We start from the raw sequence: 25,315 nt of genomic DNA on the forward strand, positions 1-25,315 counted from the left end.
GCCCTCTGTGACTGGCAGCAATGTCACTGAGGAAGTTCAGAGTGAGAACTACAACTCCCGGAATGCAACGACTCGTGAGGCCGAGAGACTCTCGGTTGTAAATTATTAAATCTCAGATCTTCGCCTATTTCTGATTTAATGGCAAAAGAATCAAGTTTTTTGGGGGATGGGGGGTGGTGAACATGGTTTGCACATTTCAGACCCGCTGTGTTTGTGAAATGTACAAAGTCCTCCCCGCTCTGTCAGTGTGACTTTTACACTGAGATACTGGTCGCTCCCAGCCTGGCATTTCCTGCTCGTCTTTCGGTGTAAGTTTGCGCTTCTTTCCTGTTTGCAGCGCTGACCTTTTTGTAAAGGGCTCAGTCCCGGGGAAAACGTCCCATTCGTCCAGTGCCCGAACAGCAAATAAACAAACAAAAATAATTTTCAAAGGGAAATGACACTCCTTCCATTTCGGCCAGTCGTTTATTTGTTGTTCAGGAGGGCACGGGAATGGCATCATCTCTCGGGCTGAGAACAGTCCTTTTGCTGATTCGATTTACACTGCAAGAAGTTTATCCATTTTCTCGGGCGGGGAAAGAGGGTAAAGTTTTGGGGAGTTGCAGAGTTGTTTCCAGAACAGAAACATCTGGAAGGCGGAAGCACGGTTTCTCCAGCCACAGATAGAGACAGTGCAGAGAGGATAGAGACATCCGCAGTGTTTTGTCTTTATATAAGTATGGAGATAAACTGGGCACGCAAAATGCATCTACCTGACTCCCACAATACAGGATACGGGCAGTATTTCAATAAAGAGACAGGTTTTATTATGAACAAGGTGTTTGTTTATATATATATGTGTGTGTGTGTGTGTATTACAAACATTTTTTTCCACGATGAATCGGATGGCGAATCGGTTTCTCAGTTTTTCATCCCACTCCATTTCACACATTGATTTTGTTTAGCTTACTAGCAGGCAGCTGCAAAAGGGCAATAAACCCACTCCTCTGATCCCCCACCCTACACATGGGAGTGAATAGAGCAGACTTCGAGACGAGTGATTTACTGAACGCAATATAGTCCAAATGTTGGGGTCTGCAATAAAAACAGAAAAATCTGAGCAGGGCAGACAGCATCTGTGAAGGAATTAAAGCAGGATTAGGATTTCAGATAAGACCTTTCATCAGAACTGGGAGATGTTACAGATGAACAGCTTATAAAGAGGAACAGAGCGAATGAACTGGAAGTGAGGCGAATAAACACATCTATTAAAACACAAAACTGTGAAATAATCAGAACAGGGAATGATTAAATTGCAATCACGATAAGATAAAAGAAGGCACAATGAGAGAATTTACAGATATAAAATATATATAGCAGATCCAGAGGGGGTGAGAAACTTAGGAAATGCAGAAGGTTCCAGTGGCCTAGGGACATAGGGGGAAAAAAGGCATATAAATACCAAAGGGGCACACCATCCTGTTAGCTGTATACTGCAAGGTCATCCCCATACACCAATCCACATCCTCCCAATACACACATCCTACATTACCAGTCCCTACTGGACAAGAAAATATGGAAGCTGGGGTTAAAGTCATAATTTGTTAATTTTAAGGCCAGATATCAGCAAAAAGAATAAGGTTCTCTCTCAAGCTTCATTGCAACAGTGTTGAAATGCAAGTTCAGAGTAATAGTGTCAGATAGTTAAAGTGGCAAGTCACCAGTGGCTCTACTCTTGCAGAAGGAAGAGATATTTAGCAAAGTTGCTTTGGTTTGTTTCCCCGTGTCTGCGTGGGTTTCTTCCGGTTGCTCCAGTTTCCTCCCACAGTCCAAAGATGTGCAGGTTAGTTGGTGGATTGGCCCCTTAGTGTCCCGAGATGTGTAGGCTCGACGGATTAGCCATAGGAAATGTGTGCGGTTACAGGAATAGGGCGCAGGTAGGGCTTGGGTAAGATACTCTGTTAGAGAGTCAGTGAGATTTGATGGGCTGAATGGCCTCTTCTGCACTGTAGGCATTCTATGATTCTATGAATATGGATGAGTCTACATTATGAGCAGTGAAAATAGTGTACTAGGTTGAAAGAAATGCAAGTAAATATCTGTCTCAGAAGAATATTTGAAGTCATTTGCTATTATGACATGAATGGTAAACCATAGGTGATAAAATATTAAGAAAATAGCTCAAAGCTATGACACCAGATAGTTAGGAAATCTCTGTTCTCCCAAACTTTCTGCCTCACAGCACCTGGTTCCTGGGTTCGAATCCCGGCTTGGGTCACTGTCATTAACTTGGGTCAATGTGTGGATCTGCACATTTGTGGGTTTCCTCCAGGTGCTCTGGTTTCCTCCCACAATCCGAAAGACATGCTGGTTAGGTGCATTGGCCATGCTAAATTCTCCCTCAGTGTACCCGAACAGGCACTGACCGGAGTGTGGCGACTTGAGGATTTTCACAGTAACTTCAATGCAGTCTTAATGTAAGCCAACTTGTGACACTAATAAATGAACTTTAAACTTTCTGTTGGGAAGGTAGACTTTTAAAATTATACAAGGCCAAAACTGAGGAGTGGTAATCGCCTCTCCATTGTCACCCCACTCCTTTTTTTGCGCAAAGATGAAGCTCCGCATTTCTGGCCCAGAAGTCCGAACCTGGTCTCTTCAGAAATGCGAAGTGTACCTGTTCTCGGAGTCCTTCTTTAAAGTGCAGGATCATCCCTGTTTCTGTGGGTCTTGCTGCCATATTAGTGAGTGTATGAGTGAGGTAAGTGGGTAGGGTGGTGAGGTAGGGTCGGGGATAGTTGGAGGGTCAGCGGGATAGTCACGTTAGACACTTTTTTTCTGTTTAATATTTCCTGGAAAACTTTTCAGGTAAGTAAGTCAGAACCCTCAAGTCGTTGACTCTAACTAGTGAATTTCCCATTGGAAGTTGAAACTTCCCAAGCAATTTCCACATAGTCCTTGTGCTGGAACATCAGAGAGGTTCCTTAGTGCATTCTCTGGGTGTGTATCTGACGTGGAGATGCCGGCACTGGACTGGGGTAAACACAGTAAGAGTTTTAACAACACCAGGTTAAAGTCCAACAGGTTTATTTGGTAGTACTTGATTTTGTGTCTCTGTGCCCAGTTTGAGAGCAGATTTCCACTCCATCTGACGAAGGAGCAGCGCTCCGAAAGCTAATGGTATTTGCTACCAAATAAACGTGTTGGACTATAACCTGGTGTTGTTAAAACTCTTACTGTATATCTGACCACCCAGAGAGCAGATCAGGGTCTATGCGTTAACTATAAAGAGAACATTCATTTGCAAATTGTTTCTTACTTCCTTTATTGTATAGCTCTGACAAAAGATCTCACTTGAAATGTCCTATATTTCTGTTTCTCATATTTTCAACTTTTAATTCATATTTCTAACATGTGTTTTACTTTTTACAAATAATTATTACTGCTCATCAATGAAAAATAGCAGCCTTTGTTTTTTTACAAATCCCACATGCCTCACATTAATTCCTTAAATGTCGCTGTCTACACTTTCCATATTGAATGTAATTTACTCAATATATATACTTTGCCAGTTTAGGCTAAACAAGGATGGCAGAGGCTGAAAACAATCCTGCGAAAGAAATGGTCAAAAAGTTCCATGAGAATGCAGCTAAAGGAGATGCAGCAAAAATGTCAACGATGTTAAATTATTCCAGCTTTCTTGTGGATGAAGTGGATGAGAAAGGCTGGACTGCTTTGATGTACGCCAGCAGGAATGGACATTTTGAGGTTTCCCAGCTACTGCTTGAAAAGGGGTAAAGGAGCAGTCTTTAATGAATAGTTTCAGTAATCTGTCAGAACTATAGCTGTAGTTAGGCTTGTTGGTTCACATCAGATAACATGAATCAAGTTTTCAGGAACTCTAGAATTCATGATACTCAGATTCATTTGTAGTATAAAAGTGAGCTGGCTGTGGAAGCAAAACCCTTGTTCTGAAAATTGCTGAGTTATATTAACCATATTGCACAGTTCTATAGTTTGCAAACAATTGAGCTCCTTACAATCTTTCTGAGTTTAAACAGTTAAAAAAAATGTATTTTTAGAAAGTTGCTAAGATAATTGAATTATGGCAATCAGCATGTAGTCATTTGTTAGTTTGTAATTCAGATCAGGAACTGATTATAAGGTTTTGCCTGGAATCTTGGCCTCCCAGCCTTTTTCTACAGCCTGGTGCTTTTTTTACTTGCAATTTTCTCTATTTTCTTAGAAGCTTTGACATCATAATAGATATGTTTCCAGCCATGTCAGGTACCATGCAGTAGCTTATCTAGGTTGCAGTTATTCACAAGCGAAGTTTGACAGTAAGTCTTATTCAGCCTTGGGGACACTGCTGCACTGTCTTCAGTTGAGTCCGTGAATGCAAACTTCTACATTATAGAGATTAGAATGTGGGAACGCTGTGCAATTACGCTGCTGCCATGTGCATTGATGCCTCTTTTAATACTCTTGCTGCTCTGGCTCTGACCATGTAACTCAGCCTGGACAGAGGAGGGAAGCTATGGGAATCATTCTTTATAAGACTATATTATTTACCGGGAAATTTGTTCAGTCGTACCCATTATTGCTTACGCTGATTAGTTTATAGAATGCCCTTGCTGTTTTGACCAAATCAGCGTAACATAGTCCAGGTTAAAACATTTTGACAATGGCCAGCAAAGGTCTACTATATCTCCGGTTTTGATGCTGGCAGCATCATTTTAGTTGAAAGCTAGTTTGTAACCTTTTGAAAAAACATAGATGGAAAACTAAGGTCAGAGTCCTGAGTGAATGAAGTCTAATTCAGTACACTGTGTGCTTTTTGCTTTTCTCCAGGTGCAATAGGTCTATTTCAAATAATTCAGGACAAACAGCACTGGATATTGCAAAGTTCTGGGGGCATAAGCTTGTCGCTGATTTGTTGGCAAATCCCAAACCTGGTGCTAGATCAAGAATGTGGTATGAAGGCCCAGAAGAAAATGAAAATTATTTCGGCAGAACTTTGCTCAATAGACTAAGTGAAAAAAGAAGCAACTCTAACTGGCTAAAAGACAAGCAGATTCAACCAACCACTGTCTACATCTTGTTTTCCAATTTAAATCCATTGGTTACTTCAGCGAAATGTGAAAACTCTGGAAAAATTAACATCCACCTCTGCAGATTGCATTATGAGGACATAGAGCAGATCTCGGCCGAATCAGAAGTCACTTCTATTTTCCTCGGAGCGGAGCTGCAGGGAAATAATTCTGGATCTTGTGTTAAATCAGCAGGAGGCAGTGCTTTCACCGAGGATGATGGGCTTGTTGCTTGGTTTGCGATAAATGCAGATTTTGTTGCTACAGAAAAATTGAGGGTTAAATACCCAGACTGTTCCTTTCTCCAACCACTCATCCCACATCTATTGAACTTAAATGAAGAGGAAGCCGGTGAGTATTAAAGCATGTCAGTAATGAATTGCTGCCCGGATCTATGGATGTAAATAGGAAAAATATTCAGCCACTGCAGATTGCTTTGCTTGCGTTTTAACTTCCATTTGGTCTGTAAATTTACAGTAAAAACTTCAGTTAGAAATAGGGAATAAGGAAAGGGCATGAACTCAACCCTTTTCAAGCTCCCAAAAATAGATTCTGCAAAGTTTCTTCCTGATCCCCTCCCCCCCAAAGAAAATTTGAAACTTGAGTTCTGTGTAATATATTCCTTGGAATGATATTTCACTGGGCCCAAAATGTTCCATAACTCAGTTGATTATCTTTTCTCTTTTATTCTTATAGCCTTCAATTTCACTCCAAAACAGATCTTCCTTGAAGGCGTTTATGAAATCAACATTAACTATTGTAACTGGAAGTCTAATCCACCATTTATAGAATCATAAAATGGCTGCTGCACAGAAGGAGACCATTTGACCTCTCCACGTCCATGCTGTTTCTCTGCACAAGCAAGTCAGCACACCCGCTCCCCCCTCTCCTTACTTTTTCCCAGGAGCCCTAAAAACCTTTTACTGTTGGATAATTATCCTATTCCTTTTTGAAAGATACAGTTGAATCTGCCTCCTTCACAATCTCAGGTAGTACATTCCAGATCCTAACCACTACTGCATCAAAACAGTTTTCTCCCTGTTGCCTGTGGGTCTTTTGCCAATTGCTTTAAATTGGTATCCTTTGGTTCGCGACCATTCTAACAATGGAAACAGTTTCTCCCTATCAGCTCAGTTCAGATCTGACATGGTTTTGAACACTTCTCCCTTATACAAAACTTGGGAGGGGACTCGCCTCATCTGGAAACTTTTAAAGATATGTTCGCTTTATTCCCATATCCTCCAGTTCTGCACTCACAGTCCATATGCAATGATTTTTCAATCTGTGTAACCCCTTTCAACATTTGAAAAACCTGGTCCATATTTCCTTTCTACTAATGAAAACCAATTCAGTTCCACGACACTTGATTGTTATGGGATAAAGATGACTTCAGTAAGAGGGATCATGAACACTCATGGAAACATTTTACATTTATAGTTTGAAGTTGTCCATTAACATTGCGGATTTTATAGCCTTATTCAATCCACTGTCCTTGTAAATTATTAATGATATTATACTTAGAACATATAAATTTTGAAGGCCCTCTTTTGAAGATTAGTTTTATGGCTTAAGTTCAGTCTTATCCAATTTTTGATTCGTAACAGTCTCCTTTACTAGGAATCTGCTCAGTGTTCAGTATTTCAGTCCATTACATGTTCTTTAGGTTTGCCAAACTCCCTCTGCTTAAATGTATTTTGGCACCCTTAGATTTTAAATGTGTAGCGCACTGAGGTTGTTAGTGGTAGAATCAATAATTGAAGAGTGTTTTAGAATTAAAAACAAGTACAATTGTTACCGCAGGGGCTACTGCATGCTCTCACAATTTCCCAGCTCTCCCATAGTACTGTGGTAATTATAATTAGCCCCCAAACATGAATAGCATGGAAAAGAATATTAGGCATAGTGCAAAATGGGTGACCAAATCACTGTGAGAGTTTTATTTCTGAATTCCAAATCTTAAGATAAAGGCAAAATATTGCAGATGGTGGAATCTGAAACAAAAACAGAAAATGCTGGAAAAACTCAGCAGGTCTGACAGCATCTGTGAAGAGAGAATAGAGCGAAGGGTCATCCAGACTCGAACATTAGCTCTGTTCTCTCTCCACAGATGCTGCCAGTCCTGCTGAGTTTTTCCAGCACTTTCTGTTTTTGTTGCCTTTGGTCTTTAAATTTAAAAAGTGAGATTGAGTGTTGGTTTAGTGTTTGAGGTCAGGATCGTCTGCACTCACATAAAATGGCTGCTGCACAGAAGCCATTGACAGAATACTGAGAGGCCTAAATATAATGGACATGGAGCGCTTGTTTCCACTCGTGAGAGAGACTAGAACTCGAGGGCACAACCTCAGACTGAAGGGATGCTCCTTTAAAACTGAGATAAGGAGGAATTTCTTCAGCCAGATGGTGGTGAATCTGTGGAACTCGTTGCCGCAGAGGGCTGTGGAGGTCAGGTCATTGAGTGTCTTTAAGACAGAGATAGATAGGTTCTTGATCAATAAGGGGATCAAGGCTTACGGGGAGAAGGCAGGAGAATAGGGATGAGAATCATATCAGCCAAGATTGAATGGTGGAGCAGACTCGATGGGCCGAATGGCTGAGTCTGAGGTTGTGCCCTCGAGTTCTAGTCTCTCTCACGAGTGGAAACATCCGCTCCATGTCCATTATATTTAGGCCTCTCAGTATTCTGTCAATGGCTTCTGTGCAGCAGCCATTTTATGTGAGTGCAGACGATCCTGACCTCAAACACTAAATCAACACTCAATCTCACTTTTTAAATTTAAAGACCAAAGGCAACAAAAACAGAAAGTGCTGGAAAAACTCAGCAGGACTGGCAGCATCTGTGGAGAGAGAACAGAGCTAACGTTCGAGTCTGGATGACACTTCGCTCTATTCTCTCTTCACAGATGCTGTCAGACCTGCTGAGTTTTTCCAGCATTTTCTGTTTTTGTTTCAGATTCCACCATCTGCAATATTTTCTGCACCAACCATGCTGCCGGCCTGAACTAAAACCTCCTATCCTACCGGGACCATATCCCTCTATTCCCATCCTATTCACATATTTGTCAAGGACGCCCGTTAAAAGTATCTGCTTCCACTACCTCCCCCTGCAGCGAGTTCCAGGCACCCACCACCCTCTGTGTAAAAAACATGCCTCGTACATCTCCTTTAAACCTTGCCCCTCACATCTTAAACCTATTAACCCGAGTGCTTGACTATTCCACCCTGGGAAAAAGCTTCTGACTATCCACTCTGTCCATGCCCCTCGTAACCTTATAGACTTTTATCAGGTCTCCCCTCAACCTCCATCATTCCAGTGAGAACAAACTAAGTTTCTCCAACCTCTCCTCATAGCTAATGCCCTCTATTCCAGGCAACATCCTGGTAAATCTTTTCTGTATCCTCTCTAAAGCCTCCACATCCTTCTGGTAGTGTGGCGACCAGAATTCAACACTAAGTGCGGCCTAACTAAGGTTCTATAAAGCTGCAACATGACTTGGCAATTTTTAAACTCAATGCCCTGGCCAATGAAGGCAAGCATGCCGCATGCCTTCTTGACAACCTTCTCTATTGCGTTGCCACTTTCAGTGACCTGTGTACCTGTATACCCAGATCCCTCTGCTTATCAATACTCTTAAGGGTTCTGCCATTTACTGTATATTTCCCATCTGTATTAGACTTCCAAAATTCATTACCTCACATTTGTCTGGATTAAACTCCATCTGCCATCTCTCCACCCAAGTCTCCAACCGATCTATATCCTGCTGTATCCTCTGACGGTCGTTATCGCTATCTGCAATTCCACCAATCTGCGGATAGTGGCTCCAACATTTTCTGTGTTTACTTCAGATTTCCACCTGTAATATTTTGCATTTTTTGCAAACTTAGTGTGTTTCAAACTGTCCATTTCTTGATATAAGTTGTATGTAACTATTTTTTATTTAGGTGTGGTGGCACAGGCCAGGTCTGTCCTTGCCTGGCACAGTAGGTACATGTTCTGTCCTACCTGTGGAAGCAGTACAGAAGTTCAAGATGGCGGTTACAAGAGGACTTGCTTGAAGAAAAACTGTCCGAGCCTCCAGGGTGTTCACAATACTTGCTATCCACGTGTAGGTAGGGGAAATGGAGGGGAAATGTTTTCTTCTAATTATTTAGTTTGCTCAAAGATTGTACAATCTTGATTTGGTTTACTGTCAGTTTATAAAGTTAATTTTTCACTTTAATAAACAATGAAATTGGTCATTCCCATAGCAGCACATTGGGCAAAAAGTGCTAGACAGTGCAGAACACTGGAATAAAGGTTTTGTCCGCTTCTTCTCACTCAACAAAGTTCCCAATCTCAGCAATGCGGTGGGAGGGTCAAAAACAAAGACATGTGGACTTCCTATACCCGGGTCAGAGCAGCAGTGACAGAGACCTGCTAGCAGAACAGCCAGAGTTATTGCTTAGCCAAGACATATTAGGGTTTGACAGGGGAATTAGTGAGGTGACTTCAGAGCAATAACATAAAATAATAATCTTAGTTATTATTCTCATTCATGCTGATCATGAATAACAAGAGTGAGGTATAATTTAATGATTAATGTTTCATTATGTCTTCAATTTGGCAGCAGTACTCAAAATCTTACAGACAGTGGAGCAATCAGTATACTGTTTGCAAGTTATGCTTGTTTGTCCAAGAAGTCATCACCATGTTGGGAATGGGATAGATTGTGGGAATTCTGTGGGCTCCAGTTGTTAGATTGTTACCGACGCAGTTACTCCTTCCTGAATTGGTCTTGGAAGTCACAGCACAACAGAACTGGAACATGATTCAGTGGCTTCACACTACACATGCTGATGCTGTATTTCCAATATTACAAGTACAAAGTCAGCACAATATTCCTATCACACTGAGAGCTTAACATGCATGCAGGAGTACAGTTTTTTCTAATGAAATTAAATTCATGTAAAGGAGAGACAGATGAGGTTATGATCTGAATGGTACACATACAATTGTAAGTTTTATTCAATACATTTTTTTGTGCCAAAGACTTTCTCATTTAAAATGAGCCAGAGATCACCCAAATTGTTTTTTTTAAATAAATAAACATGATTGTACAATTTTACCTCGTCTGCTAAATGTGTAACTAGCTGCGCAGTGTGCAGGATGTTACATTGTGAGGGCCAGTATACCTCTGCGCACTCCTCTCCCACCAGCAACAGGTGTTGCAAAATCACAAATGCACTGTCCATAAACTTCTGTCCATTAAAATGTACGGTTGGAAATTGTGGGCTGTTTGCTGCAATTTATTGACAAGTGCTGGGTCGCAGGTGATATATCTGCCACCATTGAACATTAGTGAAATAGGCCTCATAGAGGCACAATATGAATCTTCCTTTCATTACATTCCAATCTGGTGGATCCACTCAAGTAGTGAGATCACAGGAAGATATAGTTGGGTTCATGGAGTGGACAAATAAGCAGCAGATAAAGTTTAATGTGAAGGACTGTGAACCATATTAAGGATAAAAGAACAGTAAAAGAGTACAATAGTTTTAAATGGTCAGAGCCTTAGCAAAATTTACAGATAGAGATGCCAGGGTGATGCTACATAATTTTTTTAAGATTACAGTGCAAGTAGAAAAGGTCGTTTACAAGAAAAAGCTACTGGAATTGTTGATTTAATATGCAGGAGTGACTTTGAATTTTCTCTAGACATCAGTTATGTTATAGGTCAAATATTTCATACAATTCTGCACATCCCGTTTTACATGGGCATACCTTTGTAAGCCACTGGTACAGAATTTAACAGTAATAATAATAACAGTAATCTCGCCTGACAGCATCGCCTATTTTCGGGAAGACCCACCAAATTAAGTGCCAATCAGGCACTTAACTGGGCAGTGGCGGGCCTTTCCTGGGGTGGAAATCCTGCCGCTGACATCTGATGACCAGTAAGATGTCAACAGCTGTGCATTGTTTGGTAGCGCCAAGGAGAAGCATTGGATGCTGCCAGTAATGCACCCACCCAAGGCCCAGGATCATGGAGGGACCAAGACCATAGGGGAGGGAGTCATGGGGGAGGTTTGGGAGGGTGGGTCAGAAAGGAGGGCAAAAGAGTGGCTTTAGGAGCCTCCCACCCCTTTCCAATGCAAAATTCCTCGATCAGACGTGAGTACCTGATAAAAAGGGACCAACCCCTACCAGCAGCAGTAGCATGAGGCCTGAAGTGGACATCAGTCGCCCATTTAAGGACCTCAATTGGCAGTGGGGCAGGAAGGCCATCCACGAGCCTTCCCACACCCCAGACTTAATCAGGACAGGATGGGAAGATGACTTCCCTCACCTGATTAAATGCTTCCCTTTCACCCAGAGAGGGCATTAAATTCTGGTCTCTCTTTTCCACTTATGTTTGTTGAGTGCACCAAAATATGTGTAAGAGACAATTTCTGGTCTGAGTCTTTATGTGCAAATCAAGGGAAATGTAGCACATCTTCACATCTATCAGTTCTCACACTAACAAGTGGAATCACTATTATTTGAGCAAGCATTGGAGATATTTTGCACACAGCAAGATCCCCAAAATAGCAATGTGATGGGTGGCATTTGAGAGAGGAATGTTGCAACATCCCCACATTACTCCATGGTTGAAGGAAAGTGAGTCTAGAGAATAAAGGCTACATTGTTGCAGACTGGTCTCTGACTCATGCTGTCTGAGTGGGGCTGGGGGGGGGGGGGGGGGACGGGGGTCAATGCTGGAAAGATGGGAATTCTGAATTTACCTCAGGGACAACTCCCTGGCATTCCTCAGATAATGGATCGACAGATTTCAGCAACCACGTGAACAGCTGGAGGCTGATGGCTCTTCCATTTAACTCATCTAAAGGTCATAACCGCTTTGTCCTGCACTAGACTATCAATCTAACTTATGGACACAAATCTTAGAGTACAGCTTGAGTCCTACCTTCTCAAACTGAGGCAAGAGTCCTACCAAAGTACCAAGCTTTATGCAGCTCATCCATCTTATGCTTCACTTAATCCCTTCTGTCACATTTTCAGTCACTTCCATTTATGGAATAAAGGATGGAGTGTACAGCTGACTGTGCAGAGTATTCTCGTGTATCATCTGGGATGTACACGTTTAGAAGGGGCATCTTTTAAAAGCGTTTATCAGGTTAAGGCATATGTGGACTTTATAAAACTATTCTGATATTTTTACGTCCTGCAGATCCAGTTGTAATAATGCTGGTCATTCATCCTGATGGCAATAGTTGCCTTCTGGGAAGACAGAAGCGATACCCTCCAGGAATGTTTTCCTGTCTGGCAGGATTTATTGAACCAGGTGAGAGAAGGTTTCATGTCGTATGAAAAAATCAATTTTACTGTTTTATTTTGAGATGTCTTTATGAAAGCAATATGGTTTAACAAGCTTGGAAAAAGTGATGCATTTGACTGCTTGGTGCAGGTCTGCTGCTTTGTGACAGATTTCTCAGAAAGAGCCAGATCAAGGAAAATAATAGAAAATAGGCCCCTTAACTCAGCACAGACAGTTATAATTCACCCTTTCAATGGTCACGGGTTTTCAATCAATGTTACTATGACATTGGAAGGAATTATTTATTTTTAACAGGTATTAAAGTAATGCAAGTCAGAAAATATACACAGATATACACCAATACTAGCCATGCGCAAGTTAATAAGGCCATAAAAATGCAAACCAAGAATTGAGATATTGGATGAGACTTTCTGGCCGTGTGCTTCCTGATAGTGGGAGGCAGCGCGCTGTTCGTTAGCGGCGGGATTCTCTGGTCCCACCATGGTCAATGGATTTCCCATTGACGTCACCCCATGCTGCTGCAAAACTCACGGGCGGGGGCGCGCTGCTGGTACGACTGGAGAATTCCGCTGGTGAGAACAGCACATGTGTAAGTTTGACAAATTTTGTTTGAGATCAGAGGGGAGGAATCATGGTTTAGAGAAACCATGAAGGAAGAGGTTTATACATGACGAATGCAGGATAACGTGGATAAATGTGAGGTTACCCACTTGGTAGCAATAATAGGAAGACGGGTTATTTGAATGGGTGTAAATTGAGAGAGGTGGATACTCAGTGAGACCTTGGTGTCCTCATGCATCAGTCGCTGAAACTAAGCATGCAGGTACAGCAGGCAGTAAAGAAGGCAAATGGTATGTTAGCCTTCATAGCAAGACAATTTCAGTATAGGAATAGGAATGTTTTACTGCAATTGTGCAGAGCGTTGGTGAGGCCACATCTGGAGTATTGTGTGCAGTTTTGGTGTTCTTATCTGAGGAAGGATGTCCTTGCTATAGAATGAGTGCAGCGAGGGTTTACCAGACTGATTCCTGGGATGGCAGATCTGTCAGATGAGCAGAATCTAAATCGGTTAGGATTATATTCACTGGAGTTTAGAAGAGAGAGAGGGGATCTCATAGAAACTTATAAAATTCTAGCAGGGTTAGAAAGGGTAGATTCAGAAAGAATGTTCCCAATGGTGGGGGAGTCCAGAACTCGGGATCATAGATTGAGGAAAACCATAGATTGAGGGTAAATCTTTTAGAACTGAGGCGAGGAGAAATTTCTTCACTCAGAGGAAGGTGAATGTGTGGAATTCACTACCACAGAAAACAGTTGAGGCCAAAATGTCTGATTTCAAGACGACATTAGATATAGCTCTTGGGGCTAAAGGGATCAGGGATATGGGGAAAAGGGGGGATCAGGATATTGAATTCGATGATCAGCCATGATCAAAATAAATGGCGGAGCAGGCTTGAAGGGCCGAATGGCCTACTCCTGCTTCTAGTTTCTATGTTTCAATGTTTCTAGACCTCAATAATAGTTAGAATAGGATTCAGCTTGTTTTTGCCACTTGAAGTGAAGTAATTGAATAAAAGCTACAGCCGCTCTGTTTCTGGTAAGTGTCCAAAAACTGATGCCCGTAGATTCAACTTTAATTTCCCCAGGACTCTAACCTGATAGCAACAGAACATTTATTTTCTGTAACAAGAGCCTGTGTATGACATTAAACATTTAAAAAAGCATCAATAACAAATCTGGTGTTCACATAAATTTACTTTTCAAAAGATTACATTTCTACTCCTGTCCAAGACAGAACTTTTCAACAGCGTTCATTTTATGGTGGAAAATAGGTGATGAAATAATTCAGTCAATGAGGTCCAAAACTGGGATCCTGGTTAACTGAAAAGAACAGTTAAAAGCCTTTGGTAGAGCAGAGCCAGCTAAATTGATTGGGCAGATAGATCTCAGGGCAAACTGAGGTAGAATAAGGAGGGGAAATACACACTTTCAAAAGAGTAGAAGAGCAGGGGGATTTAGACACTGAGAGCCACTATGTCATTTTTGAAAATGGTGGAAGTCCCAGCCTCAAACAGAGTACTGACCATTTTCACGGGGGTGGGAAAGGGGCAAGGCAGGATTTGCACATGCGCGTTTTACATTCGCAACTGCTATATAAAACAGCCACATCTGATTTTTATTAGCCAGCAAAGGAAACATGGTGTATGCAGATTAGAGCTGGGAGATACGGGTTTAAACTTTGCAGATTCCTTTGGAGAAATGAGGTATTCTTTTGGAGAGATGGGGGTACCCCTTCGGCTGTGGTCCTTTGTAGAAGGTCAGGTGTCCTTTGGGAGACATAAAGTGCCCTATGAGATGGCGAAAGGTGCACATGAATGTGTGCAAAAAGCAAATAAACCGATTGGAACTGTTGAGAGGAATTGTGAAGAGCGACTTTCAGGAGGAACTGTTAAACTGTCAAGGCATTTAAAACACCTGCGCTTTAAATCTTTGGGAAAAAAAATGTTAGATGTTAAAAAAATAATTGTTTGCTATTTCATTCTGTAAGTTGACAGAAGCCTGAGAGTTATGACTGAATTTTTGCTTCTTGTCTGATTTCACAACCTTCCATTGAACTATTAATTTAAATGCTTTTTGAAAAGGGATTAAATATTTGCACAAAATGTTTGTTCTTCTAAGGGATTTTGTAATTATAAGAATGTAAATGTGGTGAATTTCGTTTATAAATGTGAATGTTTCATTTAAAATAAAGTCCGCGATAGATTCTTAGAACTTGGACATTGCCACCTTGCCCCTTGAGCAGTGCCAGGGAGCCAGGTTGGCAATGCCCAGGGGGCACCCCCCTTACCCCCAATCTATTGGGGATCCTCTATGGCCTCCCTTCACTCCAGCAGGGTTGAGCTGGAGCTCTTGTAAACCCCACTGGAGTGAAACGCTCCTGGTGGGAGGGGGAGAGGCTAGCGGGCCCGCTAATGGAAAGCAAATCCCCATTTTAACAGAGACGCACGGAGGCTGTGGCGCCCAGCAGGCGGCCTGCTAAACAGCCTCCGCTGATGTCTCCCAGCCTGCTGTGCTGCTAGAGCAGCACAGCGCACTGGGAGAATCACCTCCAATATCATTGTAAAGATCACTGAAGGTGGCAGGACAAGTAGAGAGAGTTCCAATATCCTGGGCCTTATTAATAGCTGCTTGGGTACAAGAGCAAGGAGATTCTGCTGAAATTATACAAGACACTAGTTAGATCTCAGTGGGAGTATGAATTTGATTTGATTTATTATTAGCATACAGTGAAAAGTACTATTCCTTGCGCACTATACAGACAAAGCATACCATTCATAGAGAAAGAAACGAGAGAGTGCAGAATGTAGTGTTACAGTCATAGCTAGGGTGTAGAGAAAGATTAACTTAATGCAAGGTAAGTCCATTCAAAAGTCTGACAGCAGCAGGGAAGAAGCTGTTCTTGAGTCGGTTGGTACGTGATCTCAGACTTTTGTATCTTTTTCCTGACAGAAGAAGGTGGAAGAGAGAATGTCCAGGGTGCGTGGGGTCCTTAGTTATGCTGGCTGCTTTGCTGAGGCAGCGGGAAGTGTAGACAGAGTCAATGGATGGGAGGCTGGTTCACGTGATGGATTGGGTTATATTCATGACCTTTTGTAGTTCTTAGCGGTTTTGGGCAGGGCAGGAGCCATACCAAGCTGTGTTACAACCAGAAAGAATGCTTTCTATGGTGGATCCGTAAAAGTTGGTGAGAGTCGTAGCTGACATGCCAAATTTCCGAGACATTTCTGAGAAAGTAGAGGCGTTGGTGGGCTTTCTTAACTATAGTGTTGGCATGGGGGGACCAGGACAGGTTGTTGGTGATCTGGACACCTAAAAACTTGAAGCTCTCGACCCTTTCTACTTCATCCCCATTGATGTAGACAGGGGCATGTTCTCCTTTACGCTTCCTGAAGTTGATGACAATCTCCTTAGTTTTGTTGACATTGAGGGAGAGATTATTGTTGCCGCACCAATTCACCAGATTCTCTATCTCATTCCTGTACTTTGTCTCGTCATTGTTTGAGATCTGACCCACTACGGTGGTGTCGTCAGCAAACCTGAAAATTGAATTGGAGGGGAATTTGGCCACACAGTCATAGGTGTATAAGGAGTATAGTTGGGGGCTGAGAACACATAATTGTGGGGCACCGGTGTTGAGGGTGATTGTGGAGGAGGTGTTGTTGCCTATCCTTACTGATTGTGGTCTGTGAATTAGGAAATTCAGGATCCAATCGCAGAGTTTGGAGATGAGTTTCGTGGGAATAATGGTGTCGAAGGCTGAGCTGTAGTCAATAAATAGGAGTCTGACATAGGTGTCCTTGTTATCTAGGTGTTCCAGGGTTGAGTGCAGGGCCAGGGAAATGGCATCTGCTGTGGACCTGTTGTGGTGATAGGCAAACTGTAGTGGATCCAGGTAGTCCGGGAGGCTGGAATTGATTCGTGCCATGACTAACTTTTCGAAGCACTACATAATGATGGATGTTAGAGCCACCGGACAATAGTTATTAAGGCACGCTGCTTGGTTTTTCTTAGGTACTGGGATGATGGTCGTCTTCTTGAAGCAGATAGGGACCTCAGATTGTTGTAAAGAGAGGTTGAAGATGTCTGCGAAAACCCCTGCCAGCTGATCCACGCAGGATCTGAGTGCTTGTCCAGGTACCCCATCTGGGCCAATCGCTTTCCAGAAAGCTCCTCTGACATCTGCATTGGTGACCCCTGATACAGGTTCATCCAGGGCTTCCAGGGTGGAGGGCAAGCTCTCATTGACCTCTTGCTCAAAACGGGTGTAGAATGCATTGAGCTCATCAGGGAGGGGTGCATTGGAGCCGGCGATTTTACATGCCTTCATCTTGTAGCCTGTTATGTCTTGCAGACCTTGCCATAGTCGGCAGGGGTCTGTGTGGCTAGCCTGGGACTCTAGCTTGGTCCGGTACTGTCTTTTGGCATCTTTCATGGATCTCCTTAGATCTCATCTGGCTTTCTTGTATAGGTCAGTGTCGCCTGAGTTGAATGCCTCAGACCTGGACTTCAGCAAGCAGTGGATATCCCTGTTCATCCGTGGTTTCCGGTTGGGGAACAGACGGATTTGCTTCTTTGGCACACAATCTTCTACACACTTACTCATGAAGTCAGTTACTATAGTGGTGTACTCGTTCAGGCTGGTCGCAGAGTTTTTAAATACTGACCAGTCCACTGACTCTAAGCAGCCCCGTAGGAGATCATCCGATTCCTCAGACCAACATTGCACGACTTTCTTTGATGGATTCTCCCGCTTCAGTTTTTGCTTGTAAGCCGGGAGCAGGAGCAAAGCCTTGTGGTCTGATTTGCCAAAGTGTGAGCAGGCGATACAGCGGTAGGCATGTTTGATATTTGTGCAGCAGTGGTCTAGGATGTTTGGGCCTCTGGTCGAACAGGAGACGTGTTGGTGGTATCTTGGAAGGACACTCTTGAGCTTGGCCTGATTGAAGTCCCCAGCCACGATGAACAAGTCTCGGAATGTTTCGTCACAAGGCTATTCGTCGTGGTGTATATTTCGTCCAGCGCGATCTCCACGTCCGCATGGGGTGGGATGTAAACTGTCATCAGGATAACGGAGGTGAACTCCTGCGGAAGGTAGTGGGGCGGCATTTTAGCATCAGCCATTCTCGGTCTGGTGAGCAGAAAGTCGCCAGTGTTGCTCCGTCTCGGCACCACGGGGTGTTGATTAGGAAACAGACCCCACCTCCCCTAGCCTTGCCTGAGGCCGCCGCATGGTCCATTCGATGGATTGAGAAGCCCTCTGGTTGTAGGGCACAGTCCGGTGAAGCAGGAGTGAGCCACATCTCCGTGAAACAGAGCACACAGCAGTCCCTCAGTTCTCTTTGGAAAGTGAGTCTGGCTCTAAGTTCGTCCAGCTTTTTCTCCAGAGATTGGACATTTGCAAGCAGCAAGCTGGGGTGGGGTGGGGGGGGGACCTTGGGACCACATTGTTTCACCCTCACCTGCCGGCCTGCACATTTTCCTCGCTTCCTGGATTGTCTGCTTTTTTTCTAGCCTGGGAGACGGTGAGAGTGGTTTGCAGTGTTAAGGGTATGGTTGTGTCCAATGAGGTTCTTTGCTCGGGTCTGTGTGTGGATGGGGGATTTGTTGCCTTGCTTGCAGTTCCTGCGTCAATCGATGGGTCTGTGCGGTCGGGCGTTCTGGTTCGCTGTCAGGCTGCATTTTGGCTTCCCCGGTCGTTGGATATCCAGACCACGCTCCAGCATGGATGGGTCGAAGGCCGGTAAGTGGATGGTGTCCCTGGGGTCGCAGATGAGTCCGTGTATTGGGGCCCACTGGGTCACTGCCAGGTCGGGGTCTTCCTTCAGAGATCAGAGGATCTCTAGATCTGCAAGTAAATTTAAAAGAGCAGTGTTAGTGATTGTTAGGCTGTGAGAGTTTATTTTTAGGAGTGTGGGGCAATTGTAGAGGGGGGGAGTGGAGGGAGTGCTTGGAGTCTGCAGGACGTCGCAGCTGTCTGGGTCAGAAGGTTTGGGGGCTGGGGGGGAGAGGGCTCCAGCCCCAGGGATGCAGATCTGGTTGTTGGGGACCAGCAGAGTGAAGGTCCTGGCTCCCGCGGTGTTTTCCTGGGCTCTAGGAGTCTTCCAAATGTAGGCCCAGGCCTCTAGGGCATTTTCCTGGTCTCTGGAAGCCGGTGCAGTGAAATCCCCGGCTCTGGGGCTGCAGCGCCGGCTGCTGCTCACACATGGGTGGCTGGTCCGGGTCAATTTCAGGTCAGTCAGGTATCCAGGATCCTCAGGATTGCCAAATCTGCGAGAAATTGAATTAAAGCATTGTTAGAGAGTTTAAAAGAAGTTTTAGAAGCATAGAACGAGAGTAAAAGATAGAATTAGAAGATATGCTGGGCACAGCTTGCAAGAAGTTGCCTCGCTCCAGTGCCATCTTGTTTCTAACTGTTTCTAACGATTGTGTACACTTCTCGGTGCCACATCGGAGGTAAGATGTGAATGCATTTTAGAGAGTGCAGAAGAGATTTACAAGAATGGTTCCAGGGATGCAAAACTTCACTTATGAGGATAAATTGGAGAGATTGGGAATGTTCTCTTGGACGGAAGAAGACTAAGAGGAGATTTGATAGAGATGTTCAAAAACATGAATGAGTTGGACAGAGTAGTTCGAGAGAAACTGTTCCCCCTCAGAAAAGGATGAAGAAAGACAGGACACAGATTTAAAAAGTGATTTGCAAAAGAAGCAAATGTGATGTGAGAGAAAACTTCACACAGCGTGTGGGTCAGGCCTGGAATGCCCTACCTGGAAGTGTGGTGGAGGCCGGTTCAGTCAAGGCATCCAAGCTGATTATTTTGAATAGAAACAATTTTAAAGGACGCTGGGAAAAGGCATGAGAACAGCACTAACATCATAATGCTCATTTGGAGAGCTGGTGCAGACACGATGGGCCAAATGGCCTCCTTCTGCACCGTAAGGATTCTGTGATCTCCTTTCGATTTGTCATCCTGAATATTAACAGGGGAATAATTGGGGAAATGGCAAGCTTTGTGATACCTTTATGAAGCACTTCACTTTTGTTAACAGGGGAGACAATAGAGGATGCTGTTCGCAGAGAGGTCGCAGAAGAAACTTCAGTCAAGGTTGGGCATGTTCAATATGTTTCCAGTCAGCCCTGGCCAATGCCATCCTCTCTCATGATTGGTTGCCAAGCTATTGCAATAACAACAGAAATTATTGTGGACAAAGAGGAAATTATAGATGCCCGCTGGTTCAGTAGGCAGCAGGTAGGGCAAACTATTAAGACTCTTAGACTACAACCAGTTTATCTGATGCTGTTTTTTGTTCCTAGCTGTGTGAAATAATGATCTGAGAAAGTATAAATTAGTCTATCAAACCAACCTCTTCCACAACCTGTGCACACTGACCCTTTCACCCTTAAATATCACGAGGTAAGAGGTTAATCTGAAATGGAACTTCAGTAGAGATAAAGATATCTAACATTTCTTCTCAAGCTCAAGGCAAACCAATTAAATTATAGGTCAATTGGTGCAACTTGACAGTCTTGAATGTGCTGGATTCAGCCCACTCATAGCCACAAATGACTTGTGTTAACTCAATAAATGCCCGTGACCAGTTTACCTATTGAAAGATGGTTGGGTTTCAAGCTTGAGGAGACCTTTTCCTCTTTCAACATTGCAAATTGGAGCAGGTTAATTTTCCATACCTGGGCTTATCAGCTAAACAAAAGTGAGCGGTTGGATTTTACTAACTCTGTCAGCAGTGTAAGGGCTAATTGTTAAACAGAAGGTGCTGGAAATACTCAGCAGGTTGGGCGCTATTGATGGAGAGAGAAAGAAAATTAATTGCCAGTATTCCACAGCCACTCCTGTCCAGTGGAACATTATGGTCCCACCAAAGTAAATAGCAATGTAAATGATCTGCCAAATCTGCCTGGAGGAGAGACACCCCAGTGGGGTTGTAAGTTCCTCGCCAATGTTTCTAATGTTTCAGTTCTGTGACCTTTCTTCAACACTGGAAAGCATTAGAAATGTAATTGGTTTTAAGCAAGTGAAAGGTTGGGGGGGCGTGGGGGGGAGGCGCAGAACTAGCGAGGCTCTGGGACAAGTAAAGAAACAAGTTGTGTTCAGAGGAGGTGTGAACGGCAGACTGAAACAGCTGCTCCAAAAGCAAAAGCAAAATATACTAGACTAAAACCAAAAAGAAATAAGAAACAAATGAAGGAAGAAATTATGATCTGAAATTGTTCAACTCATTGTTGAGTCCTGAAGACTGTAAAGTATTGAATTGAAAGGTGATGTACTGTTCCCCGAACTTACATTGAATCAAAGAATCACAGAATGGTTACAGCACAAAATGAGGCCATTCTGCCTGTCATGATGGTGCTGGCTTTCTGAAGGAGCCATTCACCTAGTGCCGCTCCCCTGCCTTTTCCCCGTAGCCTTGCACATTCTTCCTTTTTAGGTAACCTTGATTGAGGTTCATTGGAACACTGCAAGAGGCCATGGACAGACAGGTCAGTATCAAAGCAAGGCAGAGAATTATAATAATAGGTGCCGGGAAGCTTCGTCGACCGAATGGAGGTGTTCCTGGAATACTGTGAACGGTTTGTTATCCTTATCTAAGGAAAGATATGCTGACATTGGAGGCAGTCCAGAGAAGATTTACTTGGTTAATCCCTGATATGGGGGTTTTCTTAGGAGGAGAGGTTGAGTAGGTTCGATGTGTATTTATTAGAGTTTAGAAGAATGAGAGGTAACCTTATTGAGACATATAGGATTGTCAGAGGGGATGCCGAGTGGTTGTTTCCTCTTGTGGGATAGTCCAGGACCAAGGGGCATAATCTCAGCATAAGGAGTCGCCCAGAGATGAGGAGAAATTTCTTCTCTCAGAGGGTCGTGAATTTGTGGAATCAGAGGGCTGAAGAGGCTAGGTTATTAAGTATATTCAAGACTGAGATAGACAGATTTGTGATTGGTAAGAGAATCAAGGATTATGGGGATAAAATGGGAAAATGGAGTTGAGGATTATCATTAGTTATGATCTTATTGAATGGTGGAGCATACATGATGGGCTGTATGGCCTACTTCTGTTCCTATGTCTTATATTCTGCAAAGCAGTCATTCAATCTGCGTTTGGTCTCCCCATGCAGAGCATTGTGAACAGTGAATAGGTATGCTAAATTGAACTTGTTGCACTCCGTTCTCTCAGGATCAACCCTAGCATTATCATCAAACCTGTTGACTAGCGTGGTGCTGTTGTTCTCTGGTAAACTGACATTTACCAAGCAGAAGCTGATTGCCAACTGTCCAACACTTCCTCTTACACTTTCTGGACCATGACCCAATTACTGAATATCAAGCCGTTGTTTCTTGGTCTGTCACTAACCTCATCTCTATTGGAAATCTCCCCCAAAACCCCACCCCCCCCCCCCCCCCACCACCCCCCTCCCCCCCCCCCCCCCCCCCCCCCCCACCATACCCCACCACCACCCCCACAGCCTTCAATCTCATATTTCCCCACCTCCCCACCACCACCCCACTACTCCAAACAGCTCATGTCTATCTCCTTTCCAAGGTGCACAAACAGGACTGCCCTGGTAGACCTATCATTTCAATCTATTCATGCCCCACTGAACTGATTTCTTCCCCCTGTCCAGTCTCTTCCTACCTACTTCCGTGACTCTTCTGATGCCCTTAAACAGTTTCCAATTTCCTGGCCCAAACCATCCTCTTCACCATGAATTTCCAATCGCTCTACACCTCCATCCCCTACCAGAACAGACCGCTGCATCTCCACTTCTTCATTGAATGGAGGCCCAATCATTTTCTATCCACTATCAGTGTCCTCTGTCTGGCTGAACTTGTTCTCGCATTAACAACTTCTCCTTCACCTCTACTCATCCTCCAAGTAAAAGGTGTTGCTGTAAGTAGCCACCTAGGTCTTATCTATGCCTGTCTTATGGTGGGATATGCAAAACATTTCTTATTCCAGTCCTGATGGGGCCCCCCTCCCTCACAGTCAGCAAGTACCAGAAAAAGAGGTATTGGTGCAGTTTCCTGCAAAATTTCATCAACTTTGCTTCCAGCTTCCACCCTCCTCTCGCCTTTCCATAGTCCATCTCCAACTCTTTCCTTCCCTTCCTTGACTTCCCTGGGAAGAATCCTCTGTTCTTGCTGGTAGTGAGCTTGGAGGTGGGAAGGACATTTACTTTGGCAGGTTGGTGGCATATCTGAACCCCACTCCCACCAGAATTATGTTCTGGGATGAAAGGCCCACAGTCGACCTTCCTGCCGCCAATTGAAGCGACCACTTAAGGGCATCATCCTGCCGCCACTGGGATCATCCCAGTTGTAGGTGGGCCTGTTACCAAATGGCACGCAGGGCAGGTAAACCTGTGCGTGCCACTTGTCACTGGAGTTGGGGGGAGTCCTTTGATCAAAGGCAGTCTGTGGTTAGTTGAGGGACTGAGCATCAGGAAGGGGTGTCCCGTTGAGAGCCACCCCCCTGCCCTTGCTCTGGCACATTCCTCTCCTCCCGTTTCCCTTTCCCTGTAACTCCCACGCTGCAAACCCTGCTACCTGCACCCACATTATTGGCCTGTAGACTGGGTCCTCTGCATCCCTGGCACTTGGGCTGCGTGTTCTTCTGGCTGCAGGCAGGGCTAACACCCTGGGGTGTTGATTCCTGTGGAAGGCCCGCCAGTGGCCTCACCATTGTTGACTGGTGTGTGGTTTGGTGGAACTTCCCAGAAAGAAGCAGCACAGGTCTTTCATTGGCTCTCCATCTGGCAAGGGAGACCCCCCCACACCAGTAACATTCCACCCTCTGTCTCCATTTATGGGGATAGGGTATCGATGAGTATTCACCATATGTCCACTGACTTGCACAGCTATCTCGATTACACCCTGCTACTTATAAGGACACTAGTTCATTCTGCTAGTTTCTCTGCAATGACCATCCAGACAAACAGAAAATTCCAATACCTCTTCCTTTTTCCTCAACTGAGGATTTCACTCCACTGTGGTTAACAGGAATCACAACCACAGCCATACAATCTGCTCTCACCCTTTCCTCTCCATCCCGAAACCATGATAGGGTTGCCCTTATTCTCAAATTCCATTCCACCAGCCTCCATATTCAACGGATCACCTTCATAGAAATCATAGAAACCCTACAGTGCAGAAGGAGGCCATTCGGCCCATCGAGTCTGCACCGACCACAATCCCATCCAGGCCCTACCCCCACATATTTACCCACTAATCCCTCTAACCTACGCATCCCAGGACTCTAAGGGGCAATTTTTAACCTGGCCAATCAACCTAACCCGCACATCTTTGGACCTTCTACCATTTCCGTTATCTATAGTGTGCTGCCGCTACCAAAAACATTTTCCCCTCTCAGCATTCCGAGGGATTTTTCCCTCCATGACACCTGGCCCAATCCTCAATTAGCTCCAGCAGCCCACCCCCTTCTCATGGCACCTCCCCATGCAAGCTCAAGAGATGAAACACTTTCCCTCCCCTCTCTTCACCATCCAAGGCCCCAAAAATGCCTTCAGTAATTTACATTTACCTCTTTCAATTTAGTATACTGTATTCACTGTATTCAGTGCTGTCTGCTGTCGGGGAGACCAAATGTAAACTGTGTGACTGCTTTCCAGAACACGTCAATTCAGCCTGTGTCCAGCCACCTGCCATTTTCATTCTCTATCTTGTTCTCATGCTGACCTTTCTGACCTTGGCCTGCTACATTGTGCCACTGCAGCTCAACTTAAACTTGAGGACCAGCATCTCATATTTCAATCGGCAGTTTACAGCCTCCTGGATTCAACACTGAGTTCAACAATTTCAGACCATAATTTCTGCTCCTATTTTGTTTCCTACTTTGCTTGTGTAAAAACAAATTAGTTTGCTGTTTTCTTGACTTAGTTGCAGAGCAGAGCTTAAACTCTAATTGTGACACAGCCTTACTAATTGGCAAGATGAGAGGTCACACGACACCAAGTTATAGTCCAACCGGTTTTTCTGAAATCGCAAGCTCTCGGAGCGCCGCTCCTTCGTCACGTGATCATAACAAAACACTTCACCTGACGAAACATAGAAACATAGAAAAGCTACAGCACAAACAGGCCCTTCGGACCACAAGTTGCGCCGAACAATTTCCTTACCTTCTAGGCTCATCTGACCTCCATGAACTTATCCAAAAGTCTCTTAAAAGACTCAATCAAATCCGCTTCCACCACCACTACCGGCAGCCGATTCAACACACCCACCACCCTCTGAGTGAAAAACTTACCCCTAACACCTCCTCTATACCTACTCCCCAGCACCCTAAACCTGTGGCCTCTCGTGACAACCATTTCAGCCCTGGGTAAATTCCTCTAAG

At 44.0% G+C, this 25,315-nt stretch overlaps 1 protein-coding gene across 2 annotated transcripts in view; it reads left to right on the forward strand.

The window, feature by feature from the left end:
• The first annotated feature begins 256 nt into the window (after positions 1 to 256).
• The window catches only part of nudt12 (nudix (nucleoside diphosphate linked moiety X)-type motif 12), a 28,697-nt gene continuing 3,638 nt past the window's right edge, over positions 257 to 25,315 (forward strand). The window contains exons 1-6 of one of the 2 annotated variants that reach the window (XM_078215411.1): positions 257 to 308; positions 3,552 to 3,773; positions 4,831 to 5,420; positions 9,009 to 9,176; positions 12,275 to 12,388; positions 19,994 to 20,193. In XM_078215411.1, the coding sequence (XP_078071537.1) occupies positions 3,568 to 3,773; positions 4,831 to 5,420; positions 9,009 to 9,176; positions 12,275 to 12,388; positions 19,994 to 20,193 (1,278 nt within the window). In that variant the 5' untranslated portion in view covers positions 257 to 308; positions 3,552 to 3,567. The remainder of the gene's footprint in view (positions 309 to 3,551; positions 3,774 to 4,830; positions 5,421 to 9,008; positions 9,177 to 12,274; positions 12,389 to 19,993; positions 20,194 to 25,315) is intronic. The other variant, XM_078215413.1, reaches the window with a different exon arrangement.

The sequence above is a fragment of the Mustelus asterias genome, chromosome 6 (assembly GCF_964213995.1).
Source record: "Mustelus asterias chromosome 6, sMusAst1.hap1.1, whole genome shotgun sequence".
NCBI classification, from domain to species: domain Eukaryota; kingdom Metazoa; phylum Chordata; class Chondrichthyes; order Carcharhiniformes; family Triakidae; genus Mustelus; species Mustelus asterias.